At 49.7% G+C, this 22,574-nt stretch overlaps 2 protein-coding genes across 3 annotated transcripts; both read right to left on the minus strand.

Moving 5' to 3' along the window:
- Positions 1-1,599: 1,599 nt before the first annotated feature.
- Positions 1,600-6,483, minus strand: Adprs (ADP-ribosylserine hydrolase). Of its 2 annotated transcripts, none has more exons than XM_052177364.1 (6): positions 6,235-6,481; positions 3,914-4,010; positions 3,460-3,667; positions 3,196-3,380; positions 2,783-2,883; positions 1,600-2,411 (listed from the first exon to the last, which is right to left on the minus strand). In XM_052177364.1, exons 1-6 carry the CDS (start codon positions 6,452-6,454, stop codon positions 2,119-2,121), a joined length of 1,104 nt encoding a protein of 367 aa, XP_052033324.1. In that variant the 5' UTR covers positions 6,455-6,481; the 3' UTR covers positions 1,600-2,118. The 2 variants fall into 2 exon arrangements, with proteins under 2 accessions (XP_052033324.1, XP_052033325.1); XM_052177365.1 differs by having other exon boundaries at positions 2,164-2,411; positions 2,814-2,883; positions 6,235-6,483.
- A 416-nt stretch (positions 6,484-6,899) lies between these two features.
- Tekt2 (tektin 2) lies at positions 6,900-10,788 on the minus strand. The gene is made up of 11 exons (XM_052177367.1): positions 10,647-10,788; positions 10,240-10,309; positions 9,896-10,101; positions 9,687-9,812; positions 9,323-9,528; positions 8,799-8,942; positions 8,082-8,196; positions 7,848-7,955; positions 7,564-7,707; positions 7,321-7,400; positions 6,900-7,196 (listed from the first exon to the last, which is right to left on the minus strand). The coding sequence occupies exons 3-11, from the start codon at positions 10,049-10,051 to the stop codon at positions 6,983-6,985; spliced, it is 1,293 nt and encodes a 430-aa protein (XP_052033327.1). The 5' UTR covers positions 10,052-10,101; positions 10,240-10,309; positions 10,647-10,788; the 3' UTR covers positions 6,900-6,982.
- Between the last annotated feature and the right edge of the window lie 11,786 nt (positions 10,789-22,574).

Here is a 22,574-nt window from a genome sequence, read left to right on the forward strand (position 1 = left end):
ACAGACTTGTTTCATGGGCATCCAGGGGCTTCTCGGGCCCCTTGAGGAATCATTTCACTACAGTTCCTCACTCAGGCTCCTGAGGCCCCTCAGAATCACTGCCTGCTCCCTCGCTGCCTCAGCGCCACCAGGGAGACTCCAAGGCAGTCTATGAAGCCGGAGAACGGCCGTGGCTGCAGCCGCCGTGAACTCTGCTGGAACATTCCCGTGAGCTCTCTAGAGCAGTGGAGCGTGACAGTTGGCTTGGAATCCCAAGGGCCAAGTTACAACATCTGATACAAATTATGAATGAAATTGTGAGTCCTTGGTCCTGAAGATGGGCTTGTGCTAGGCCCAGGGCTGAGGACAGGGCAGAGCCAGGACAGCTGGCTATGCGCAGGGGCAGCGCGCTCATGTCCTTGACTCTGAGGACCTGGGACATCAGGCCTGACAAAAGCCACGTCCTGCTACCTGCTTCCCCTGACAGACCCTCAGCTTGGCTGGAAGCCAACTACCTGACAGTCATGAAACCTCAGGCCATCCACTGAGCTAGCTGCACAAACTTGTCCCTTCACTGAACCTGGAAGGATGCTCACAGACTATCCTGGTTTATGGGAAGGTGTCATGTCTCCCCCCACACCCCCAGACAGGGTCTAACTGTATAGCTCTGGCTGTCCTGGAACTCGCTCTGTAGACCAGGATGGCCTTGAACCCAGAGATCTGCCTGCTCCTGCCTCCTGAGTACCAGGATTAAATGCATGCACCACTATCACTATGCCCAGTTTCAACTGTCCTTTATAATAGATGCCGTACAAAGCTTCCTTGCAGGCCAAAGTTATTTTGTTTATTAGAAGATAGAGAAGGGATATGTTTGGTGGAGGCGTAGTCAGGTATGGGGGAAGGGGGTGCCTTGTCGGGCCCATGCTAAGGCATCCCTTCCCCCTGAGACCAGCCACACTGGTATAGAATAGTTTATTCAGGCTATGGAGGGGAGTTAAGAGGGTAGAAGAGACAGGGAAAGGCCGGGTGGAGATAGAGGCCATGAGCACGTGGAGAGAGGGAGGGGAGGGGAGGGGAGGGGAGGGGAGGGGAAGGGGTAAGAGGACGAGCAGGAGCAAGAAGATAAAAATAAGAGAGCAGAGGGGGCAAGCAGCCCCTTTTACAGTGAGTCACACCTACCTGCTGTTGCCAGGTAACTGGGGCGGAGCTTAGACAAAATGCTAACAAAGGCCTTCAGCCTGGGCAACTTAGTTCCTTGGGCTGTACCTGGGATGTCCACCTAGGATGATACCCATTCCTATCCCAGGTGGGTGCACTGCACCTCCTAGAGGGTCCCTCTTCCTGATCCAGCCAGGCCTGGACTGTTTGAGGAAGAATAATCAATCTGTTTCTACCAAGTGTCTCAGGCAAAGCATTTGTCCATATGGGGACAACACTGTGGTGACCTCCAATAAGAAGTCATTGATCATGCCTACTCTGCCCTTCCTGGCTGGAAGTAGAAGATGGTCCACAATACAGCAGCTGCTACCTTGGGTCCTAGCACTGGAAAGTGCAGTCCAGGCAGGGAGTTACTACTTAAAGACAATCCACCAGTGGAGACAGAAACGGGAAATGCTGGGATTTACAAAAAACTGTTTATTGCTGTGACAACCACCAGAAGCTGTCAAGGAGCCCATTGCAGTGACGGGCCGGGCCCAGCAGCCAGTGGATGGGCTGAGTGCCAGTCTCAAGAGCCAGCCAACCTGTTGCTGGCTCCGCCCACTCAGTAATAGGCTGTCAAACTGGTTAAAACGCAGCTGGGAGATAGGATACTCCCATAGGACATTCCACCTTCCCAAGTCCCATGTTCTAGTTAAAAAACAGTGCCACACATACCCTCCAAAATAAGACCTGCCCTGGCCCTCATATTTCTGAGGACCCTGGGTATCAGACAGCTCTGCAGCAAGCCAGAGCTGCAGCCCAAGGAGACACCAGCGATTCTCTGTTCCACAGGCTGTCTCAAGACTCCAGCCCCAAGGGTACCTTCAGCCCGCCCTCTAGGAAGGCAGGGCAGGCGAGTCAACCTAAGGGAACTGTGGAGTCCAATCTAAGCTGTCCTTGGACCTGATGGGCCTGGCAGGACCTCTGAAGCCTCGGCCCTTATGAACTTTCTTGGAAGACTCGGTGCAGGCTCTGGGCTAGGACATCTGTCTCCTCAAAGCCTTCGCAGCTTTGCTGCCAGCTCTCCGGCACCTGTTCCATCCCATAGTAAGCTCCAGCAATGGCCCCAGCCATGGTGGCTATTGTGTCTGTGTCTCCACCAAGTGAGACGGAGTAGATGAGAGTCCGCTGGAGGCTGTTGAAGGTGGAGGGGATCTCAGGATCAGGCTCCATGCAGCGCAGAAAGCAGTAGATGGCGGTGGGCACAGATTCAAAGGCAGCAATGCCGTTCCCTGCAGGAAAGCCGGGGCATAGGAACGTGACCTTGCCTGCCAAGAGTTGACACTCCCAGCTTTGTGCAGGCCATGCCTGAGACCTCAGGCTCTACAGTGAGACAACCCGGGACCCATTCTTGCTCTCTCCTACAGCTGCTGAGAGGTGGGTCGCTGTGAAGGACTTCACATAGTGCCCAGGGTATAGGTACCAGGCAAATTTAGATCCATAACCACACCAGTGGACAAACTGGCTGCCAGTTGCCTTTTCTGGGGATACTGATCCTCAAGGCTGCAGGAACCATGTTCTTAGCCCAGCCAGGAGCCCTACAAAGAGCAGTTCTAGCTGTCCCAGCAGTCCTTTGCCCCACGGGCAGCTGGGGTCCACCCACCTAGCTCAGACACCACTTCCTCTCGGCTCACCACAGCCTGGTCCAGCAGCTCTCCAACCTTCTTCAGCCTGCTAGAGTACGGACGTTCCTCCATGCCCAATCTGGGGTTTGGGAAGCAATTTCCAAAAGGTCAGAGTGAGCAAGCAGACAGGCAGGGGGACTGAACTCAAAAGAGGAACTGGGACATCAGGTCTCATCCAGGCACATGTGCCTTCCTGGTGTTGGGAGGGAGAGGTGCTCTGTTGTCTGAGACACTAAGGGCCATGATTCTTTCGAGGCAAAGGGGCCTCTTCTACCCACTCCATAAAGTTCCCAGTGAAGAGCAGAAGGTCTAGCTTGGTGGCAATGCTGGACACCCACCCCTGCCCTGTCCACACTGACCTGCCCCAGCCCTCGCTCCAGCCTGTACTCACTCCTTGGCATCCAAGACCGACTGGGCATCACCTTCCAGTTCCTCCATGTGGCCCAGGAGCTGCTCGAGGAAGTGCTCACTGGATGACACACCTTGCAGAGCTAGGTGCACAGCCAGGGCCTGCAAGATGGCACCGTTGTACCCCAGGGAAGAGGCATGGGTCAGCTGGGCTGAGAGCCGGGCAAACTATGGAGAGGAGGAGCCACTGTCACGTCTCTACAGACAGAGCTGGGAAAGGGGCCTCTGTGACCAGCCTGCCCAGTACCTTCTGTACATCTTGGACACTGCTATAGGCCAGCGGGATGCCTGCCACCCGCATGGCACCCCCGTTGCCATAGGAGCCCTTTCCATTGAACTGGGCCCGGGCAGGCTCATAGACATCACGGCACTTGGGATTCAGGAGTTTCTTGAAGACGGTGATGACTCCAGCCCCATACCCTCTGTCAGGGTCCTTCTTGTATTCTTGGGCAAACCTAGCGAAGAAAAGGGAGACAGATCAAAGTTCCAAAAGTGACTCTTCCGGCTAGAAAAAAAGGCTGGGCTGGGTTGGAAGGAGTAGGTGCCTAGGGAGCCTGTACTAACAGTGTTGCCAAATTTTATCTTGGGGAGCAGATGTTAGCCAAAGAAAGAGTCCTGCTGAGGAAGGGATGCCGAGGATACACAGGTACTGCTTCTCTCTCGAGGCCCACCTGGTCCCATGCCAGGGTTACATCCCTCACCTGTGAGCCATGTCCACCTCGTCGAAGGCCTCCTTGGCCAGCAGGGACTGCACCAGGGCCCTGGTCATGGCGGTGTCATCTGTGTAGTACAATGTCTCTGCAAGGAAGAGGGTGGAGGGTGAGAGCAACCCACAGGGCCGCAGTGACAGTGGAATGAACTCTCGTTCCTCTTGGTGGTCCAGCGCCGACCTCTACAATGACCTCACTGCGACCCTTCCCCCTTCAAGCTAGGAAGTCTTCAGACCTCAGCCTTGGGACTTCAGTAACTGTCTCTTACAAGGCAGTCGTGGCGCCCTGCTGATTTCTGAAGGGAAACCTTCCACTCCTTTCCTCCTTCACCACTCATCATCTTATGACCCTCACGGGCTGCACACTTCCACCTCCAGCGTGGCTTTACGCACTGCCACAAATCCGTAAGTAGGACATTGCCTTCTCCCTTTCAATTCACGAGATCTGTACACAGGTCCCTCCCAGCTTGCCCTCCTCCTTCCTTGGCATCTTCCATCTCATGGCTTCCCCTGCCCAGGCTTGGGACCAATCAATCCTAGCACTTGGGTCAAGTCCTTCCAACTAGGTCTGCTCCCCATCGTCTCTATTTCCCCTAGCTGCAGGATCCTGGAAGCCCCTCCTCCTTTAAATGTGTATTTGTAAGGGTGTTTTTGCCTTCATGGATGTCTGTGCACCACATGCATGCCTGGAGCCCAGGGAAGCTATTAGGAGGGTGTCAGATTCCTTGAGCCTGGAGTGACAGATGGTTGTGAGCTGCCATGTGGCTGCTGGGAATTGAACCTGGCTGCTCTGGAAGAGCAGTCAGCACTCCAAACTGCTGAATTATCTCTACAGCCCCTTTTGCTTTAGAGACGGGGAAGGTCTCACTGTCTGTAGTTGTCTTGCTCAGAACTGTGTAGACCAGGCTAGCCTCAAACTTGCTGAGGTCTTCCCGCCTCTTTCTTGTAAATTCTGGTGTCACAGCGTGTGACACCACACTCATCATGGCCTGGTATTTCTAACATGTCATACTCCAAATAGCCAGTCCACTCCCCCCTTGTAGCTTAAGTTCCACTCTCCCTCTTCTCGGGTGGCCCCTGCGTCCCACCTTCACAGCTGTAAACACATTCCTAGTCTCTGCCAGCCTGGTCAGAGGTAAAGGCCACCCTCGCTCACTGGGGTCAGGGCTGTTCCCTGCCCCTCTCTCCACATGCTCAGCACACCTCTGTGGGTGACGGGGACACTGTCTGCCCTCCCTCCACTTGCCCTGTGCCCTTGTCTTCCTGGGGGAACCATCTTCTTTAGTCCCAGCCCGGGACTGACCTCCTGCCTAGTTGGCAACTCTAAGGCGTCCACCCATCTCTTATTGCCAGTCCCTTATTTAGGGCTGGGCCGCAGACTCAAGTAGCAACGGTTGTAGAGCTCGGAGCAAAAGGAGCCCCCACCTTCTGCACGCTCCTCATACCATACAGGAGAACAAGGACTGCCAGGGTGAGCCGTCCCCAAAGGCAATCTCAAGGCCAAGAGGAACCAAGCAAGCCAGTTAGGAGTTGGGCTGAGCTCCTAGATTTAGCACTGCCTGACACCAGAACTTCTGTTCCTTGTCAGCCCTTTTCACTCAGACCCTCTTAAAACGTGTTTTCTGTAGCCACAGGGACCCAACTTCCACTCAACATAAAACACACCTTTTTTTCATCTTACCAAACCATAATGAAATAAATGGTCACCTTTGTCTTATCTCTGCTTCCTTTAACACCCATTTTCCATGTTCTCAACCCACTCGACATGGTTTTCTGGGTCCAGACTACCTTGACTTTTCTATAACACACCAGTGTCTCTGTCTTGAAATTCTTTCCTCTGGTTTTGTTACCATCCTTCCTGCTTTTCCTTTCCTTTCCTTTCTTTCTTTCTCTCTTTCTCCCTTCCCCTCTCCTCTATCTCTGTTTCTCTCTCTTTCCTTTCGAGACAGGGTTTTTCTGTGTAGCCCTGGCTGTCCTGGAACTCACTCTGTAGACCAGGCTGGCCTCGAACTCAGAAATCCGCCTGCCTCTGCCTCCCAAGTGCTGGGATTACAGGCGTGCGCCACCACCGCCCGGCTTCTAGCCAAGGTTTTAGGCGAGGCCTGGGCACTGAATGTGGTCATGGCTGGAGACCTACAACCATGGAGAGTTGGGGAAAACCGACCCGGTCCAGGGGCCTTCGGCCTAGTGATTTGGCGGGAGCTCGCCGCAGGAGCCTCCACCTTGGCAGCCTCGTCCGCGAGCGCGCGCGCGCCCCCGAAGGTCGGTCCCCTCGCCCCGGGGTGGGGACCCTATGGCTGGTGCCCCGCCCACCTGTCCGCGCGCTGCCCGGCGTGCCCGGGTCCGGCTCCAGGCTCTCGACGTGACTCAGGACTGATGTCAGGCTGACGGTATCGTGTGCCTCGTATACAGCGCCCACGCAATCTCCCAGCAGCGCGCCCGCCAGGCAGCCTCGGAAGCGCGAGAGGGAGCGGGCCGCACCAGCTCCGCCGCCCGCCGCCGTCATCGCCGCCGCCGCTGCCGCTGCCGCCATCTGCGCGCGGACTAGTCGCCACTTCCGGCGCCAATGCTGCCGCCTCCTTGGTCGTCTCGCCCCGCGTTCCCACAGCGCCCCCTGGTGGTCCGGAGTCTCAGCCTACGTCCCACCCCACAGCGCCACCCAGCGGTCTGGAGACGCAGCGTCCCGCAAGTACTCGCATGCTTCGCTTTGGCGCTCCCTACCTTGCCTTTAGTAAAGGGCACCACAAATGGGGCCTACAGCCCCCTAAAGTCTCCCGGAGGACCCTTTGAAAAGCACCTGAACGAGAATGTTGCCCACTCAAAGCCACTGCTGCCCGCGGGTGAGCACCCGTATCTTCACACCCACACTTCTGGAGTGGCTTTGGACTCGACCCCTACGAAGTCTAGGCGACTCCACCCCCTAAGTGGACTGTCTCACTCGGTCAGCCACCTTCCTGGGTAGCAGAGAAGAGCCTGGCTTGAGAACTCCATCTTTATTATTTTACTGTCCCCTCATCATTCCCTCCTCCCCCCAACCTTGCGTCTTCCTTCAGCCGCCAGTCTAGGCTAGCTCCAGATGGCAGACTTTGAGTGGACTCAGTGTGCGGTTTGTCGTGCGCGTGAAGGTGTCCACCTGGGGCACAAATTTCTCAGCCGGCACTGTCAGCTTGCGCCGGGTGTCCATACACTTGGTGTCCAAGAGCATGGTGTTGGCCTTGCACGCAATATCAGCCTGTATCCGGGCCAGGTGCTTGCACAGGGCATCCAGAGCATCCCTGCAGGGGAGGCATGGAGAGCTCACAGCCCTACACCAGGCTGCAGGGACCAGGTTATCTCACCAGCAGAAAGCCCGTGATTGGGCAGTGCCTCCCACCCTTCCTGCCCACTCTCTAAACCTACTGTGTTTGGGCCAGCTTCTGTTTCATGGTATTGATGGTGGCCTCCAGCTGGTGGACTTCATCGATGAGGCCATACTGTGTCTGGGGGTAGAAGGGCAGGATGGGGTTTTCAGTTCAGTCACACGGCCCCTCAGCTGGCTGCCTCGGGCCAGAATGCTTGTTCCACAACAAACGTGTGCAGAGGGGTAATACTGAGGACTCCTTAGCAGACAGGGTGGTCCCCACTGGGGCAGGCCTCTTGTACCTGGTCCCGGCAGAGCTCCACATTGGGCCGGTAGGTTCTGGACTCCAGGCGGGTGTGCGCAAGCTTCAAGTTCATCATCTTTCTACGCAGGTCCTCCTCCAGGCGCCGGATGTCTCCCTGCAGCTCGGCTATCTCTTCTAAGGTCTGTGGCAGACAATATTGTTCTCCACTGGCAAGACTCACACTCGGGCTCCCAGCTGGGAGCTTCCGGCCAGGGTTTGAGTGTCTTCTCTCACACCAGGGAGGGAAGGGCAGCTGGGAGAGGGGCAGGGGATGGGACTCACATTTTTCTCTTGCCACTTGAGCTCACTGTAAAAACCCTCCATCTCCCGAAGCCGCTTCCTGAAGGCAAATTCTGTCGCAACCCTCTGAGCTTCCAGTTCATTGTTGGTCTGCAGGAGGAGGGTGAGCCGGGCCAGAGGAGGGGCATGGCCTGGTGAGACTGCTGTTTTACCTCAGGGGAAGGGCTAACATGTGGTCAGTATGGAAGGAAAGAGAGGTGAGTTGAGCTTAGTTACCTGCGCAATAGCTAGGGCAATGGCTTCCCTCAGCTCTATGCCTGCTTTCATTTCCGCATCTGCCCGGTTTTTGTTGAATCGAGTGAAGTCATCCCACTCCCGCAGTGTGGTGGAGCTGTGGAGGCAAGGAGACAATCGGGTCACAGGGACACACAAGGAGACAATCGGGTCACAGGGGCACACAAGGAGACAGCGGGGTCACAGGGACACACACGGAGACAATGGGGGTCACTGGGACACACAAGGAGACAATGGGGATCACTGGGACACACACAGAGACAATGGGGGTAACTGGGACACACAAGGAGACAATGGGGTCACAGGGACACAAAAGGAGACAATGGGGTCACAGGGACACACAAGGAGACAGTGGGGTCACAGGGACACACAAGGAGACAATGGGGTCACAGGGACACACAAGGAGACAATGGGGTCACAGGGACACACAAGGAGACAATGGGGTCACAGGGACACACAAGGAGACAATGGGGTCACAGGGACACACAAGGAGACAATGGGGTCACAGGGACACACAAGGAGACAATGGGGTCACAGGGACACACAAGGAGACAATGGGGTCACAGGGACACAAAAGGAGACAATGGGGTCATAGGGACACACAAGGAGACAATGGGGTCACTGGGACACACAGGAGACAATGGGGTCACTGGGACGCACAAGGGACACAGAAAGGACTGGCTGAAACACTGGTCTTACTCTTTGGGGATTCGTGTGGGGTTGACTTTCAGAGAGATGTTTGGGGAAGTGAGGTTGAGAGAGAGGCAGCCCCTGTCGATTTCCAGCGTCTCCATTTTGTCCCGGTGGTCAGAGTTGAGCTGCTGCCGGATTTCCTGCAGGAGGCTGGGGAAGGAGAAGGCGACGGGGCCGTGACCTCAGGAACCAGGATGCAGCCCTCACTGGACTGCAAGGATCCTGAAGGTGTGTGTGTGTGTGTGTGTGTGTGCGTGATAATGTTTGTGCTGCTGCATCTAAGACAGAACAGCCTCATGCGTGTCCCCCAGACACAAGACAAGGCACAGGTATGTGGCTTCACATGCATGCATGAGCACTTACAATAGGGGGCCGATAGCAACGGCAGAAGCTTTCAGGCAAGGACCAAAGGCGGCCTAGGATCCTAACAATGAGTAGTTTCTGCCGGAAGGCTGGGGACAGAGACCATCCGGCAAGTCCCACCGAGCCTCCAGTGCATGTGAGCGTGCTCAGGCCCGCCCCCGCCTCACCAAAGGTGCTGGAAGGCCTGGCTGATCTTCTCCTGTAGGACCTTCTTGGTGGCTTCAATGACCTCCACCTCTTTCAGCAGCTGTTCCTCCACAGGGTCCTTCACCACGTCGATGTCTCGCCGGCTCTCTCGCAGAGTCAGGCACTCGATGGCCACATCCAGAGGCAGGTTCTTGGCCTGAAGGTTTTGCTCTGCTGACTCTTTTGCCTAGAAAGGAAGGGCACAGGCATTGGTGGGGCCGTCCCCGGGAGATCTCACCCATCCTCAACGTCAGCAGAGGGGATGGTGGCTTCCAGATCTGGAAATGGGGTAGGAGGGGTGGGCCTTCCTATCAGAGCCTCTGATGCCCAGCCCTGGCTCCCTGCCTGTGTCAGGCTGTCGATCTCAGCATCTAAATCGGTCAGACACTTGTCCAGCATCTCCTTCCATCGGTTGACGGTATCGATCCTCTCTGCCAGGCGAGTCCTGTTGTCATGTTCATCCCATACAGTCTGGAAGAGACAGAACCAGATAAAACGGATGTCTGTGGTTACGGGCTCTCCTGTGGCCCATGGGCCTTAGCGGGCCCACAAACCTGGTTGTTGGTCTCATTGCGAAGGATCCGGGCCTCCTGGCGGATCTGGTGGGAAGCATCTCGCTGCCGCTCCGCATTGGTGGACAATAGGTAGCTGTTGGTGCGCCAGTCAGAGAGCTGGTAGCGTTGGCTGGGCTTGACACTTAGTGTAGCCATGGCTAAGGAGGCAAGGGTCTGAAACCCTTAGGCCTGTTCCCGATTGCCACCTGCAGAAGAAAAGAAAAGCACCTTTTCTGCACCCCGCCCCCCAGCTTGTCCTCTTGGCTCTAAGCCCTCCCCCCCCCCCCCCCCCCCGCCGCAGAGTCTGCTGGGAAGGTTTCCAACTCAGACCCCCTCCAACTTACTCCCTGTGAGGTATTAGCAATCAAGCTGTATTTCCTCAGTGGTCTGTCTTCAGGCACAAAGCCCTGGAGCCTGCAGATGCAAGGATGAGCGTAAAGAAAAGGATAAAGCCTGTGTGTGTGTGTGTGTGTGTGTGTGGTGTGTGTGTGGTGTGTGGTATGTGTGTGTGTGTGGTATGTGTGTGTGTGGTATGTGTGTGTGGTGTATGTGTGTGTGGTGTGTGTGGGGTGTGTGTGTGTGTGGTTTGTGTGTGTGTGGTGTGTGTGTGTATGTGTGTGGTGTATGTGTGTGTGGTGTGTGTGTGTGGTGTGTGTGTGTGTGGTCTGTGGTGTGTGGTGCGTGTGTGTGGTGTGTGTGTGTGTTTAGGAGATGCCAAATGTGACAGCTGAAGGAATGGCCCGGAACATACCCCTTAATACAGTTTCCACCCCTGCTTCCAACAATCACTCTTTCCTAGGCTGTGGGCCAGGCCCACGGGGGATCTGGGAGAAGCCTCGTTTCCTTTCCGGGGTGGTATAACTGGGTGGCACACCCAGGCTTTAACCAGCTCTCTGGGCAGAGAGGGAGGCGGGGTCCCTTGCCCCGCCTGGTATGGAGGAGGGCTGGCGGTGGAGTAGGAGGAGCTGGAGTCAGAATTTAGTGTCCAGCAGGATCCTTCCGGTGCGCCGCAGTCAGTACCCGAGCCTGAAGACTGGTTTAGGAAGTCTGCTGGGGGTGCCCCGCTCGCCCGCATCCCCTCACCTGGTCTCCCCGCTCTCCCTCGGAGCCCAGGTCTGAGAACTCCTGTTGTTTGCGGCTCTGGTTGCCGAGCAACCGCCCCCTCCTCCCGTGGTCACCTGCGCCCCTGAGCAGTCACCTGGGCCCCAAGCTTGGCCAGGTCACCGCGCAGCTGCGGATCTAGGAACTGAACATTTTAGTTTTGATCAACAGTTTACACTGACAAGATTTTAAAAGTATGGCTAAGTCATGGGAACAGTAAAGGCTTCGCTCTCAGGCTAGTTTTCTTTCCGGGGTCTCTTTCCAGAAAGAGGTGGTATAACAAGTATATCTTGGACACACATCTAAAACATATATATTCCTTTGATTTTGTTTTGCCCCACAATTTTACGTGTTTGACGTCATACAAATAACGATATTCCTTTTATGAACGCCATAAGCATGGCAAAGAAAACGGGTTGGTATTAGTGAACTGGGGGCTGGACTCAGTGGGCCTAGCTTGCCCATCAGCACAGCGAACACTGAGCGTGGTGGTGCACAGTTGTAATCCCAGCACCACGGGGGCAGGGGCCGGCAGGCAGAATGTGTTATTCCTTCCAGTGTAAAGAAGTGTAAAAATAGAGGTGTATGAATTTGGCAGGCAAGTGGAGAGTGGGGCTGCCTTCTAAGGAGTGGGAGGCGCTTGCTTGTAGGGGATCCATCCTGCTCACTAGTTTCGAAGCCCAGGAAAATTAGCACAAATTAAAAAAACAAAACAAAACTTACAAATTTCTCCACTGTGTAACCCAGGCTGCCCTCAACCCAGATCCTCCTCCCTCTGCCTTCTGAGTGCTGAGATTATAGGTGTGAGCTACCACAGGCTATTTTGTAGACTGTGATATACGTCTCATAAATGGGACATGAACAGGAGTTGTTTGTTTATAGACAGTGTATCTCCGACTGTCCTGGAACTCACTCTGTAGACCAGGCTGGCCTCAGACTCAGATCTACCTGCCTCTGTCTCACAAGTGCTGGGATTAAAGGCCTGTGCATTCACCACCCAGCTGGGAATAGGAGTTTGTGTGAGGGAGCTCTTTTACAAGTATCACAACAGACAGGCAAGTTAATAGCTGGAGGAAATGATGGATCTTTAAATTAATTGGTTAATAAATTTGGGGGGGGCATTAGGGACTGAACCTAGGGCTTCACAAAATCACAGCATGTGTCCCACTACTGAGCTATGTGCCCAGCCTTAACTTTGAGCTTGCTTATTTGGAAACGCTTTATGACAAATAAATACATGCATATGATGGCGCTGGGTTAGCTTCAGCAAAAACCCGTGAATCACAGTGAGGTAGCCCTGCTTTTTACAGCTCCTGGGCTTCCCACACATCCTGCCCAAGGGAAGAAACTGTTCAGAGTTCAGTCAACTGATGGGTTAGCCAGGAAGAAAGGAGGGATAGGGATTAGTGAGAGGTCAGAAGTGCGTCTCAGTAGCAAAGTATTGCCTCACCTGAACAGGCACATATACATGACATGTATGAACGTAAGAAGAATGCGTGTATCCCATTCTGTCACTGGTGTTGGCAACGCCAGGCAACCGGTATCGTTACTGTGACGTTCACCACTTTCAGTGAGCTCAGCTCTCTGGTGTGCGAACACGCCAGTGGAGATTTTCCAACGTTGGCGAGTTCCTGGCGCATGCTTGAGCATTCACCAGCCAGCTCTTTATTTGCTGTGATGGAATCTCATGAAAGCCCTGAGGTCTTTTGAATTCCTTTAGCTGCAAAATTCTCCCACTTTTCTGCTGGAAGGAAAATTCACACCAGATGGCATTTATCATCAGAAAGAAATGGATATCAGAATAGAAAGAAAGGGCCAAGCAAATGGTCGTCCAAGAACAACAAATGTCAACACTGGTGTTCGAACGATCACCGTCTCTTGGCTTTACTTTGGGATCTCCTCAGTAGATTTGTGTACTGATGTGGGATAGGGAATTTATTTTGTGTGATGGTTTTGTTTATTTTAGTGTCAAGGTAGTCCTGTGAAGCACATATTGCTGTGATCTCAGGCTGGACTCCTCTTAGCCCCTGTACATTGTGATCTCCTTTGAAAGACTTGACATGAAGTGCAGTGTGAGATGTGGGCAGAATTTAGCACAGAGTAGAGGATACATGCCTAAGGACTGAGCATGCTCAGGCTGTGCAAGCAACGCACACCAGCTGAAGGGACGATGACTGTGCCCGTCTAGAAAGGCTTTATCTTATTGCTGACATCTCCAGGGCATGCAGGGCTTCCCAGAGGACTTCGCTGTGTCTAGGTGGTGATGGACAGGCTAGTTTGCCTTGACTCTTGAGGAAGGGGGCAATGGTGGGTGTGCCTTTGTTCTTTAGCAGAACTCCTGCTGGACAGTGACCTTACAAGGTCTAGAGCTCCTGAAGCCAGCTGGTTATCCATTAACGACCTTTCAGGCTTTGGGGGGCACGGTTCAGGACGTCAGTTCTCCCTAGCTAGCGCCAGAGATTTGTCTCAGATCCTGTTCTCCAGACCAGCGAGTCTGCAGTTCCTGTCTGTGGTTTTACCGACCCTGACTGTCCAGGAGCTTTCTGGATTATGAAGGATCCTAGAGACAGACCACAAAAGCAGGAAATCTGAAACCTGCAAAGCAAAAAACATGCAGAACACCCACACATATAAAATTTGGGTACTTCTTTATTTTGACTGATAGTTCTGGGTTATATAAGCCAACTCCCCCCCCCCAGCCCCCCACTGCACATATTTCTCCTGATCCATCTGGTTTTAATTTTATGTATGTCTAATTTTGTATACTAATTAGAGGATTTTTCCCTCAGAGTTTACTGCAAGGACAGGTTACCTTACTGCACATCTACCTACAACCAGGATAGGCTTAATCCATGTCTTCATATATATAGGAATATCTTTGAATAAGGCTGTCCGTTGAAAGGTCATTGGTGCCGAGCAGTGGTGGTGCACTCCTTTAGTCCCAGTACTTGGTAGGCAGAGGCAGGTGGATTTCTGAGTTCAAGGCCATCCTGGTCTACAGAGTGAGTTCCAGGACAACAGCCAGGGCTATACAGAGAAACCCTGTCTCAAAAAAACAAAAACAAAAAAACAAAAAAACAAAAACAAGAAGAAGAAAGAAGAAAAAGAAAAAGAAGGAAAGGTCATTGGTGTTTGTTAAAGATAGAGAAACTCATTCCATTTGGGGGGGGGTCTTTGTGCACAGCTTGATGCAGGTGTGGTCCTAGGTTGTCAAGTGCATCGTTGGGAGGAGGGGCAGGTATACAGGTGGAGGCAAACCAAGTGGAATCCCAGGTGGCTAAGATATTCCCTATGCTTGTCTGCCTTATCACTATGTCTGCTTTTGTGCAGGGTCAGGGGTCATCCAGATCTTTATGCCTGATAGGCAGGTTCTCAGCCTGAGAATGCATACTTTTGTTTGTTTGTTTGTTTGTTTGATTGTTTTTTCAAGACAGGGTTTCTCTGTATAGCCCTGGCAGTCCTGGAACTCACTCTGTAGACCAGACTGGTCTTGAACTCACAAGAGATCCATTTGCCTCTGCCTTGAATTAAAGGAGTGTATGCCACTACCACCCAGGGAAAATGCATAATTTTTAAAGTGATTGATATTTAATCAAAAGAAATGGGACCAAGGGATGCAATTCTGTGGTAGAGTGCTTACTTAGATATACATGAAGCTCTCTAAAATGCTTTAGTAATAGTTCAGCTGATGTACTCTGATAGAAAAATATTATCTCAATGAGTGTTGCCCACAGTTAGCCACTGAGCACAGCTGGGTTTAATGTCTGTGGAGGGCATTGTGCGTTGCCTACGCTGCGGGTGGAAAGGTCAGCTGCACTATTGTTTCACTGCAAATAGATTGTTACTTAGCACATCTCTTTCCTGGGTTACACTCTACTCTGGATCTTGATGGTGATGGGTATTATGAAAACATTGTTTTTATTTTCAAAGATTTATTATTTCTATGTCTCTGTGTCTGAAACATGAATGGAGGGGCACCAGGAATAGAGAAGAGGATGTTAGATCCTCTGGAGCTGGAGTCACAGGTACCCCAGCCACCTGATATGGGAGCTGGGGACCAAACTTGGTTTCTCTGAAAAAGCAGCAAGCGCTCTGACCTGCTGAGCCATCTCTCCAGCCTGCTTGGGATTTTTTTTTTTTTAATTTTAAAATCAAGTCAACATCTTTATTATCACTCACATATGTCATAGAAAAAGATATAAAGAATGGATTAGAGTTGAAAAAATAAATGACTAGTTTGTACCCTCTGTTTACAGGGGGTTACCAGAGGTTCCCAGATCCAGAACTTTAGCCTGGTCAAGTAGCTCTGTGCAGACCCAGCACTGGACACACACTTCTTAAAGTCCTTTGGGGAAGCAGGGGCAGATCTCCCAGCTGGAGGTGTGTCTGTACTCAGCACTTGGAGGAGCCTGAGTGGGATCCCTGGATATTGCAGGAGCACCTAGAATCTGTGCTAAGAAGAGGCTGGATATTAAAAATTGAGTGCTGGGCTGAAGAGATGGCTCAGTGGTTAAGAGCATTGACTGCTCTTCCAGAGATCCTGAGTTCAAATCCCAGCAACCACATGATGGCTTACAGCCATCTGTAATGAGATCTGATGCCCTCTTCTGGTGTGTCTGAAGACAGCTACAGTGTACTTAGATATAAAAAAAAGAATCTTTTTCTTTTTTTTAAAAATTGAGTGTTAACTACCCTCTGGAAAAATATCACTGACAATAGCAAGGTGTAAATATGAAGACTGCTCTCCATTCTTGTGTTTGTCCCTTGTAGATGATCAGAGTTCCTTTCTATGCTAAACAACTAACTGGTTTCCCGAATTACAGTGAAGATTTTTTTTTTTTGTTTTTTTGAGACGGTTTCTCTGTGTAGCTCCAGCTGTCCTGGAACTCACTCTGTAGACCAGGCTGGCCTCAAACTCAGAAATCCGCCTGCCTTTGCCTCCCAAGTGCTGGGATTAAAGGCATGCACCACCACCGCCCAGCCACAGCAAAAATTTAAGCCGAGGTTTGCTGGTAAGTTCAACTCTGCTCTTGGGAATGGATATCTTTAGAGGATTGAGAACTATGATTTTGAAATGTTTTTATTAGATTTGTCTGATCCTGACCAGCCCTGAGGTTGCAGTCAGGTGATGGACACTCTTTAGGCTAGTTGGAGGTTTTGTTTAAGAGTGTCAGTAGCTGGGGGCTGGAGAGATGGCTCAATAGGTAAGAGCACTGCTCTTCAAGAGGATTGGGGTTCAGTTCCCAGTACCCACATGGTAGTTCACAACTGTCTGTAATTCCAGTTTCAGGGGATCTGACATCCCTCACATAGGCAGAAACATGAATGTAAATAAAAATAAATAAATCATCTAAAAACATACAAAAAAGGGTCAGTGATGTAGGGGACCGAGACAGGAGGTACATACCCCTGTCACCCACAGTAGCTAGAATTCTCAAATCTTTCAGGAACCTTGACTCAAGCCAAATGGTCATTGTAGCTTCAACTTAGAAAAGAGAGTTGGGATTCTCCAGTATGAACCAGAGCTGGAGCTTATTACAACATTTCTTTATATATTTTAAACATGAGAGTTGAAAGGACAGCTCAGAGAAAGACACACCCCTGAGTGTTCATGTGGACTTCTCTAAGAGGGAACACTGCTGTCTGTACAGTTCATAAATAGGGGTTGGGTGGGTTTGAAGCTATTGTCTGGGGAGTAGTTTTTGAGGGTACCCAATAGGATTAGAATTGATAGTGTTAAAAAGTCTAGATCAGCCGGGCAGTGGTGGTGCATGCCTTTAATTCCAGCACTTGGGAGGCAGAGGCAGGCAGATTTCTGAGTTTGAGACCAGCTTGGTCTACAAAGTGAGTTCCAGGACAGCCAGGGCTATACAGAGAAACCCTGTCTCAAAAAAACAAAACAAAACAAAACAGAAAGTCTAGATCACAAGATGCAGAATGATGAATTATCTTTGTTGTAAATGAAGTCATGCTCTTTAAAAAAGTTTAGTATTATGATTGTTGTTGTTGTCTTGTGTGTATTGGTGCATTTATGCTATGGTGCCCATGTGGAGGTCAGAAGACAACCGTCAGGAAGGAGGAGTCAATTCTCTCATTCGATCCTGAGTTCTGATGACTGAGCTTAGATCAGGCTGTCAGGCTTGGCTGAGTTACCTGGAAGGCCACTATAAACAAAGTTAACAGTCTTGTTTGAGATTTCCAGAAGTGTCTGGGGGAAAGGAATAAGGCCTTCTCTATCTAAAGTCATATACATTCAGGCCTTGAGCTTGGGGTCACTGCTATTTTTGCATAAAGGGCTGTTATGTTAGCAATGATCACAGTAAATGTGCTAGAATTCTCTCCCTCCCCCTTTCCCTCCCTCCCTCTTTTTCCAGACAGTTTCTTTGTATAACCTTGGCTGTCCTAGAACTAGCTCTGTAGACCAGGCTGGCCTTGTACTTAAGAGATCTACCTGCTTCTGCCTCCCAGGTGCTGAGATTAAAGGTATGTGCCACCATTGCTTGGCAGAATTCTTGACTCCCAGTTGGTTAGACTCCTGACTGAAGGGCTCCTTTTCCTTCTTGTGCCCCATAATTTCCTCTAATTTTCAGCCTATCTTGGATTGTTTGTAAAGGGTCTGTAATTACTCAAAAGTATGATATGATATACTTTTGATAGGTCTATTATTTTGATGTGTACAGTGTTTTCCTGTATGTATGTATATGTTCCACGTATGTTTGGTGCCCACAAGAGGCCGGATGAGGGTGTCATATCCTGTGGAACTGGAGTTACAGATGCTTATGAGCTGCCACATGGACCAAACTGTTTAAAACCAACTTTTAGCCTACTTCACACATAAGGCTTTGAAATAGTTTTTTAGGGTAGGATAGTTAAACTGAAAGTAGAAAATTTAATACCAAGCTAGAAATACTGAGGACAAGCACTTTTGATTAAAAACTTTATTAGCTTTCTGCATCTCGTAATCACATATCATCTTTAAGGAGTTAACATGACAGATTAGAGCCTGGCCCCCAGTACACAGTGATAGAATTCAGCGTTTGGTGACTCTAATGACATTCCAGCACATAAACCACCCCCCAGGAGAGTTCCCATTCCTCCTCTTAAATATGGCTGCCAAACACCATTCTGTATCTTTTCTGGTCCCAGGATAACTTACAGATCAGACCTGCTCCACTGTCTTACCCAGTGTTAGCATGTAGCCAAGTATGTAAAAAGGCAGCAGCTAGACAAACATGAAATGCTGCAGTCTGGATACTATAGTAAACTGTTCTTTTTTATGAAAAGCCAATGGAGACTATGAGGTGAGCTCAGGCATATGACAGAGCTGCTGCAGGGCAGGAAGGGACAGTGAGCAAGGGTCAGTGCCCCATGTTGTCCTCTGGTGTCAGTAGGAATATTTGGCAAGAGCTGGGAGTATAAGTCTAAGAGGGTGGGAAAGGTTACTCTGAATTTATGTAATATTTCAGTTTTAAAACATTTTGTTAACTCTGAAATAGAGGTTCACATCTGTAATACAAATAGGCACACATGGTCTAGGTGATTAAAAGGTAAATTTAAAAGGCTATCCATGTGGAGGACGGTTTTCAGGTATCCCCACCCTCCCCACATGTCTTATAATTTACAGTTCACTCCTTAGAAAGGTCCCTTTAAGAAGAATGTTAGTTCTTCATCCATTACTCAGGGTTTAAAAGCAGCAGCAATTGTCTGAAGCAGGAGCAGTTAGCAAGGCTTTGTGTAGAAGGGGGTTGCAAGGGAATGGTCAGACTGCCATGTTAGTCTTCCCAACATGAAAGAAACAACATATTATTCTGTTTATTTGAACTTAATCCATATAGTGTTATAAAGGACTTATATATACACACATACAAACAGCACTGTTTTCCACAGCCTACAAATGTACCCACATATTAATTCACAAAATGATACTCAGAAGATACAGTAATACTTTTATGGGTCCATAACGGAGAGACATTAAAGCTACACATTACAGTAAGAACCACTTAACAGTGTTGATATATCAGTGTTAGCTGTTGCACTGCACACGGTGCCTTTTTCTTTTCTTTTCCTTTTTTTTTTTTTTTTTTTTTTTTTGAGATAAGGTCTTGCTCCGTGGTGGCGACTGGCCTGGATGATCCTCCCATCCTCCTGCCCTCCAAGTGCTGGGATCACAGATGTGAATCAGCACACTTAGCTCTTTTTCATTTTTAAGCATCAAGTTCCTCAACTTCTCACTTTGTAATTCTAATTGCTCTACTAAGCTAACAACAGGTGTCAGACCTGTTAGCAAGAAGTTGGAAAGGCCCAACTGCTTGCAAGAATGGGGAGGTCACTATTAGTAGAGGTAAGAATAAACATTGAATTCATCCATACCCTGGATACTTAACATACATTCATTTTTCTTTAAAGACAAAACCAAAAGCAACAAACTTGTCTGTTGCAAAAAGGAACTGTTTATACCTGTGGTGACACACCCTTTCTAGGAACAGGAGTCCTACCTTACAGGAGAATGGGTTTCCTATTGAAATGTAAGGCCCTGCCTGCACTCTGTGGGATACATGGGTATACCCCCTGCAGTCAGTCTCTGACTTTGGAAAGAGGATCTCACTAAGTAGCCTTGGCCTCAAACTTGTGCTCCGCCTGCTGCAGCCTCCTGCATGCTGGGACTAGAGGTGTCTGGCTTACGTTCTAACTTTTATAGATAAATGATGATCGGAGTTTTTAAAGTAAAGTTCAACTCAGTGACAGGTAAAACCAGGACACTTTGCTCTGAGAACCCGCCCACCTCTGCAAGGGCGAGGGACCCAATATCTGCCAAGGAGCAGTGAGGAAGGTCGAGCAGAACAGCAGCTGAGGGGGACAGGAAACACAGGCACCTGGGCAAGTTAAGATCTGGGAGCCTGATGGCCTCCCCACTAACTCAAAGTGCAGCTGCAACTACTTTAGCACCACCGAAAGGAATTTAGTTTGAAAACTTATGTTTTTGCCAGCAGTTAGTACAAAGAAAAAAGTGTGCCCCTGTGCTGACCTTTGGCAGGGAAGAGCCGGGGCACAGCACAACATGATGTCTCCGTGGCTCTCAGGCCTGTCTCATAAAAACGACCTGCTATAACGAAGACACTTGCACAGAGGCCAGCTGGGAAGGAGCCCTCGGAACTTTCTCTACCACTCTGAACTTCTGAATAGCTTTTCCTCTGGGAAAGTCATGAGTTATTCACAAACAAACTGATTCTCAAGGGGACTTGGTGAGGTAGGTGAGGGCAGGTACCATTACTACAGGAAGACAGGGAGAGAAAGGGAAGAAATGCCAGAGGTCACAGAACAGATGAGTGGCAGAGCCAGTATGAACGACACCCAAGTCTCTGGCATATGCTCTACAGACATTTCTACTCTCAAAGCCTTAAATAATTTCTCTCTTTCTCTCTCTCTTTTGTTTTTTGTTTGTTTTTTTGTTTTGTTTTTTTTTTTGAGACAGGTTTCTCTATGTAGCCCTGGCTGTCCTGGAACTCACTTTGTAGACCAGGCTGGCCTCGAACTCAGAAATCCACCTGCTCTACCTCCCAAATGCTGGGATTAAAGGCATGCACCACAACTGCCCAGCAAATAATTTTGGTTTTTTTTTTTTTTTGTTTGTTTGTTTTGTTTTGTTTTTTTTTTCCCGAGACAGGGTTTCTCTGTGTAGTTCGAGCTGTCCTGGAATTCACTCTGTAGACCAGCTGGCCTTGAACTCAGAAATCCGCCTGCCTCTGCCTCCCAAGTGCGGGGATTAAAGGCATGTGCCACCACTGCCCAGCGCAAATAATTTCTTAATAGTCCCTTTTTAGTTGAGACCTTTTAAAAGTCACATCCGTTACAGCTCACGCCTGACTAGCGATAGGTTGAATTTTTTCTTTTTCTAGATACAGGGTCTTATATTGCCTAGGCTGACCAGAAACTCAAATGTATGACCCCATGCCTGGTGCATATAACTTTATGTTATTTTGCTTATGTGGCCAATGTGGCCAGGAGGAAGTATTAGACCCTCCCCCCACTTTCCCGAGGGCTAGAGTTCCAGGCATTTGTGAGCTATCAATGTGGGTGCTGTGAACTGAATTCTGGTTCTGACAGAACAATAAGTGCTCTTAACAGTTGAGCATCTCTCTCCAAACCCTAAAAAAAAGTACCTTTTTAATAGTACTTTTTACACACCAATAAATCGAATGTGATAAATACATCTATATAACAACTTTAATTAAATAAATAAATATATATATAAGAGGAATGGATAGTTTAAGAAAGCAAGAAACATATAAATTAGAAGGAGTTGTCTAAGTATTAATCCATTCAACCTATTTTAAAAAAATATAAGAAGCCATGTACAATAAGTCAGAAACTTTTTTTTTCTTGGTCTGGAGCTTGTGATACAGATTAGGCTGGTCTCGAACTCAGAGATTGCCTTGTCTCCTGGTGTGTTCTGATTAAGGGTATGTGTGACCATGCCTGGCTGAAAAAGTCTCCTCATCAAACAGGAACTTCTGGCAAATGGCTCCTCCCCAACTATTGTAAAGACTGTTATTCACCCACAGTAGAGGTCTATGTAAACTGCCTGTAAACCTTTTTGTTTAAAGACAAGAAAAAGTTGTGCCCTGGGTTAAGAAGGCACCTAGAAAACTTTCAGACAAAAGAGTCCACCAGTTCACGCTTGCTGTTCTTGGTGGTTGTTTCTTGGAGAGGGCAGGGGAGGGGGCAGGGGCATGGGCAGGGGCAGAGGAGGGGGCAGGGGCAGTGGAGGGGCAGGGGCGGGTCAGGGTCAGGTTTGTGCTTGCAATGCAAGTGCCTTACCACTTGGAGTTTGAAGTACTCCGCTAGCCTATCATATGTAGGCTTGCAAGGCCTTCATCTCTTCAACAATGAATCATTCCCTGACTGTGAAAAGAGAGGTGTCTGCACTTAGTCATCACCAGAGATCAAGTATATTGCTATAAAAACCAAAGCTTCCTCTTACTAACTCCTTGGGACCAGACTGGATGTATTAACCAGATGAACAAGATTCTTCCTTCCTTCTAACCCACCAGTGTTTTCCCCAAGTCTGCACAGGAAAGTCTGACAAGGCCCAGACTGGGGCTTTTGAAGGAGAGACCCACCAAAGCTACAGCAATGCCAGGCATTTACTTAAGGGTAACAACTTCATGTGACTTCCTCACTATAATGTAGAGGTGATTTCTAAGATGTTAATTTGCCAAGAGCAGGCACAGTTCTGGATTTGGGACAAACAGCTAATACACATCTCCATTATAAACCCTTCTTTGACATCTGTGCGAAACAGCAACAACTGCTCTGTTTTCTGTGATCTGTGAACTTGGAAAATACTAATACATGGTTTCTAGAATCTCAGCAAAGAAACCATCTCCCCACTTCTCTTACCTGCCTGCCTGCACAGCCCTATAAATAGGTCAGCGTCTATAAATCCTTCCTGCTTCCACAGATCCCTTTTATAAAGGTAGCGTTAGATACATAGCAGTTTGGAACCACTCCTTCTTTCAGCTGAAGATTATCAAACAGCTAAGTCTAGGCAGTTTTGTTTTTTTTCCAAACAAAAGTC

Source organism: Apodemus sylvaticus, chromosome 3, assembly GCF_947179515.1.
Source record: "Apodemus sylvaticus chromosome 3, mApoSyl1.1, whole genome shotgun sequence".
NCBI classification, from domain to species: Eukaryota; Metazoa; Chordata; class Mammalia; order Rodentia; family Muridae; genus Apodemus; species Apodemus sylvaticus.

What these genes read in the sequence shown, in the direction of transcription:
- Adprs (XM_052177364.1), bottom strand. Translation starts at nt 6,454, where the DNA reads ATGGCGGCAGCGGCAGCGGCGGCGGCGATGACGGCGGCGGGCGGCGGA. An exon ending in GCCGGGCAGCGCGCGGACAG is followed by an intron (nt 4,011 to 6,234) that starts GTGGGCGGGGCA and finishes TCTTCCTTGCAG; the next exon opens with AGACATTGTACTACACAGAT. An exon ending in GGAAGTGGTGTCTGAGCTAG is followed by an intron (nt 2,412 to 2,782) that starts GTGGGTGGACCC and finishes GCTTTCCTGCAG; the next exon opens with GGAACGGCATTGCTGCCTTT.
- Tekt2 (XM_052177367.1), bottom strand. Translation starts at nt 10,051, where the DNA reads ATGGCTACACTAAGTGTCAAGCCCAGCCAACGCTACCAGCTCTCTGAC. An exon ending in AGATCGACAGCCTGACACAG is followed by an intron (nt 9,529 to 9,686) that starts GCAGGGAGCCAG and finishes CTTCCTTTCTAG; the next exon opens with GCAAAAGAGTCAGCAGAGCA. An exon ending in CAGGCCTTCCAGCACCTTTG is followed by an intron (nt 8,943 to 9,322) that starts GTGAGGCGGGGG and finishes CTCCTTCCCCAG; the next exon opens with CCTCCTGCAGGAAATCCGGC.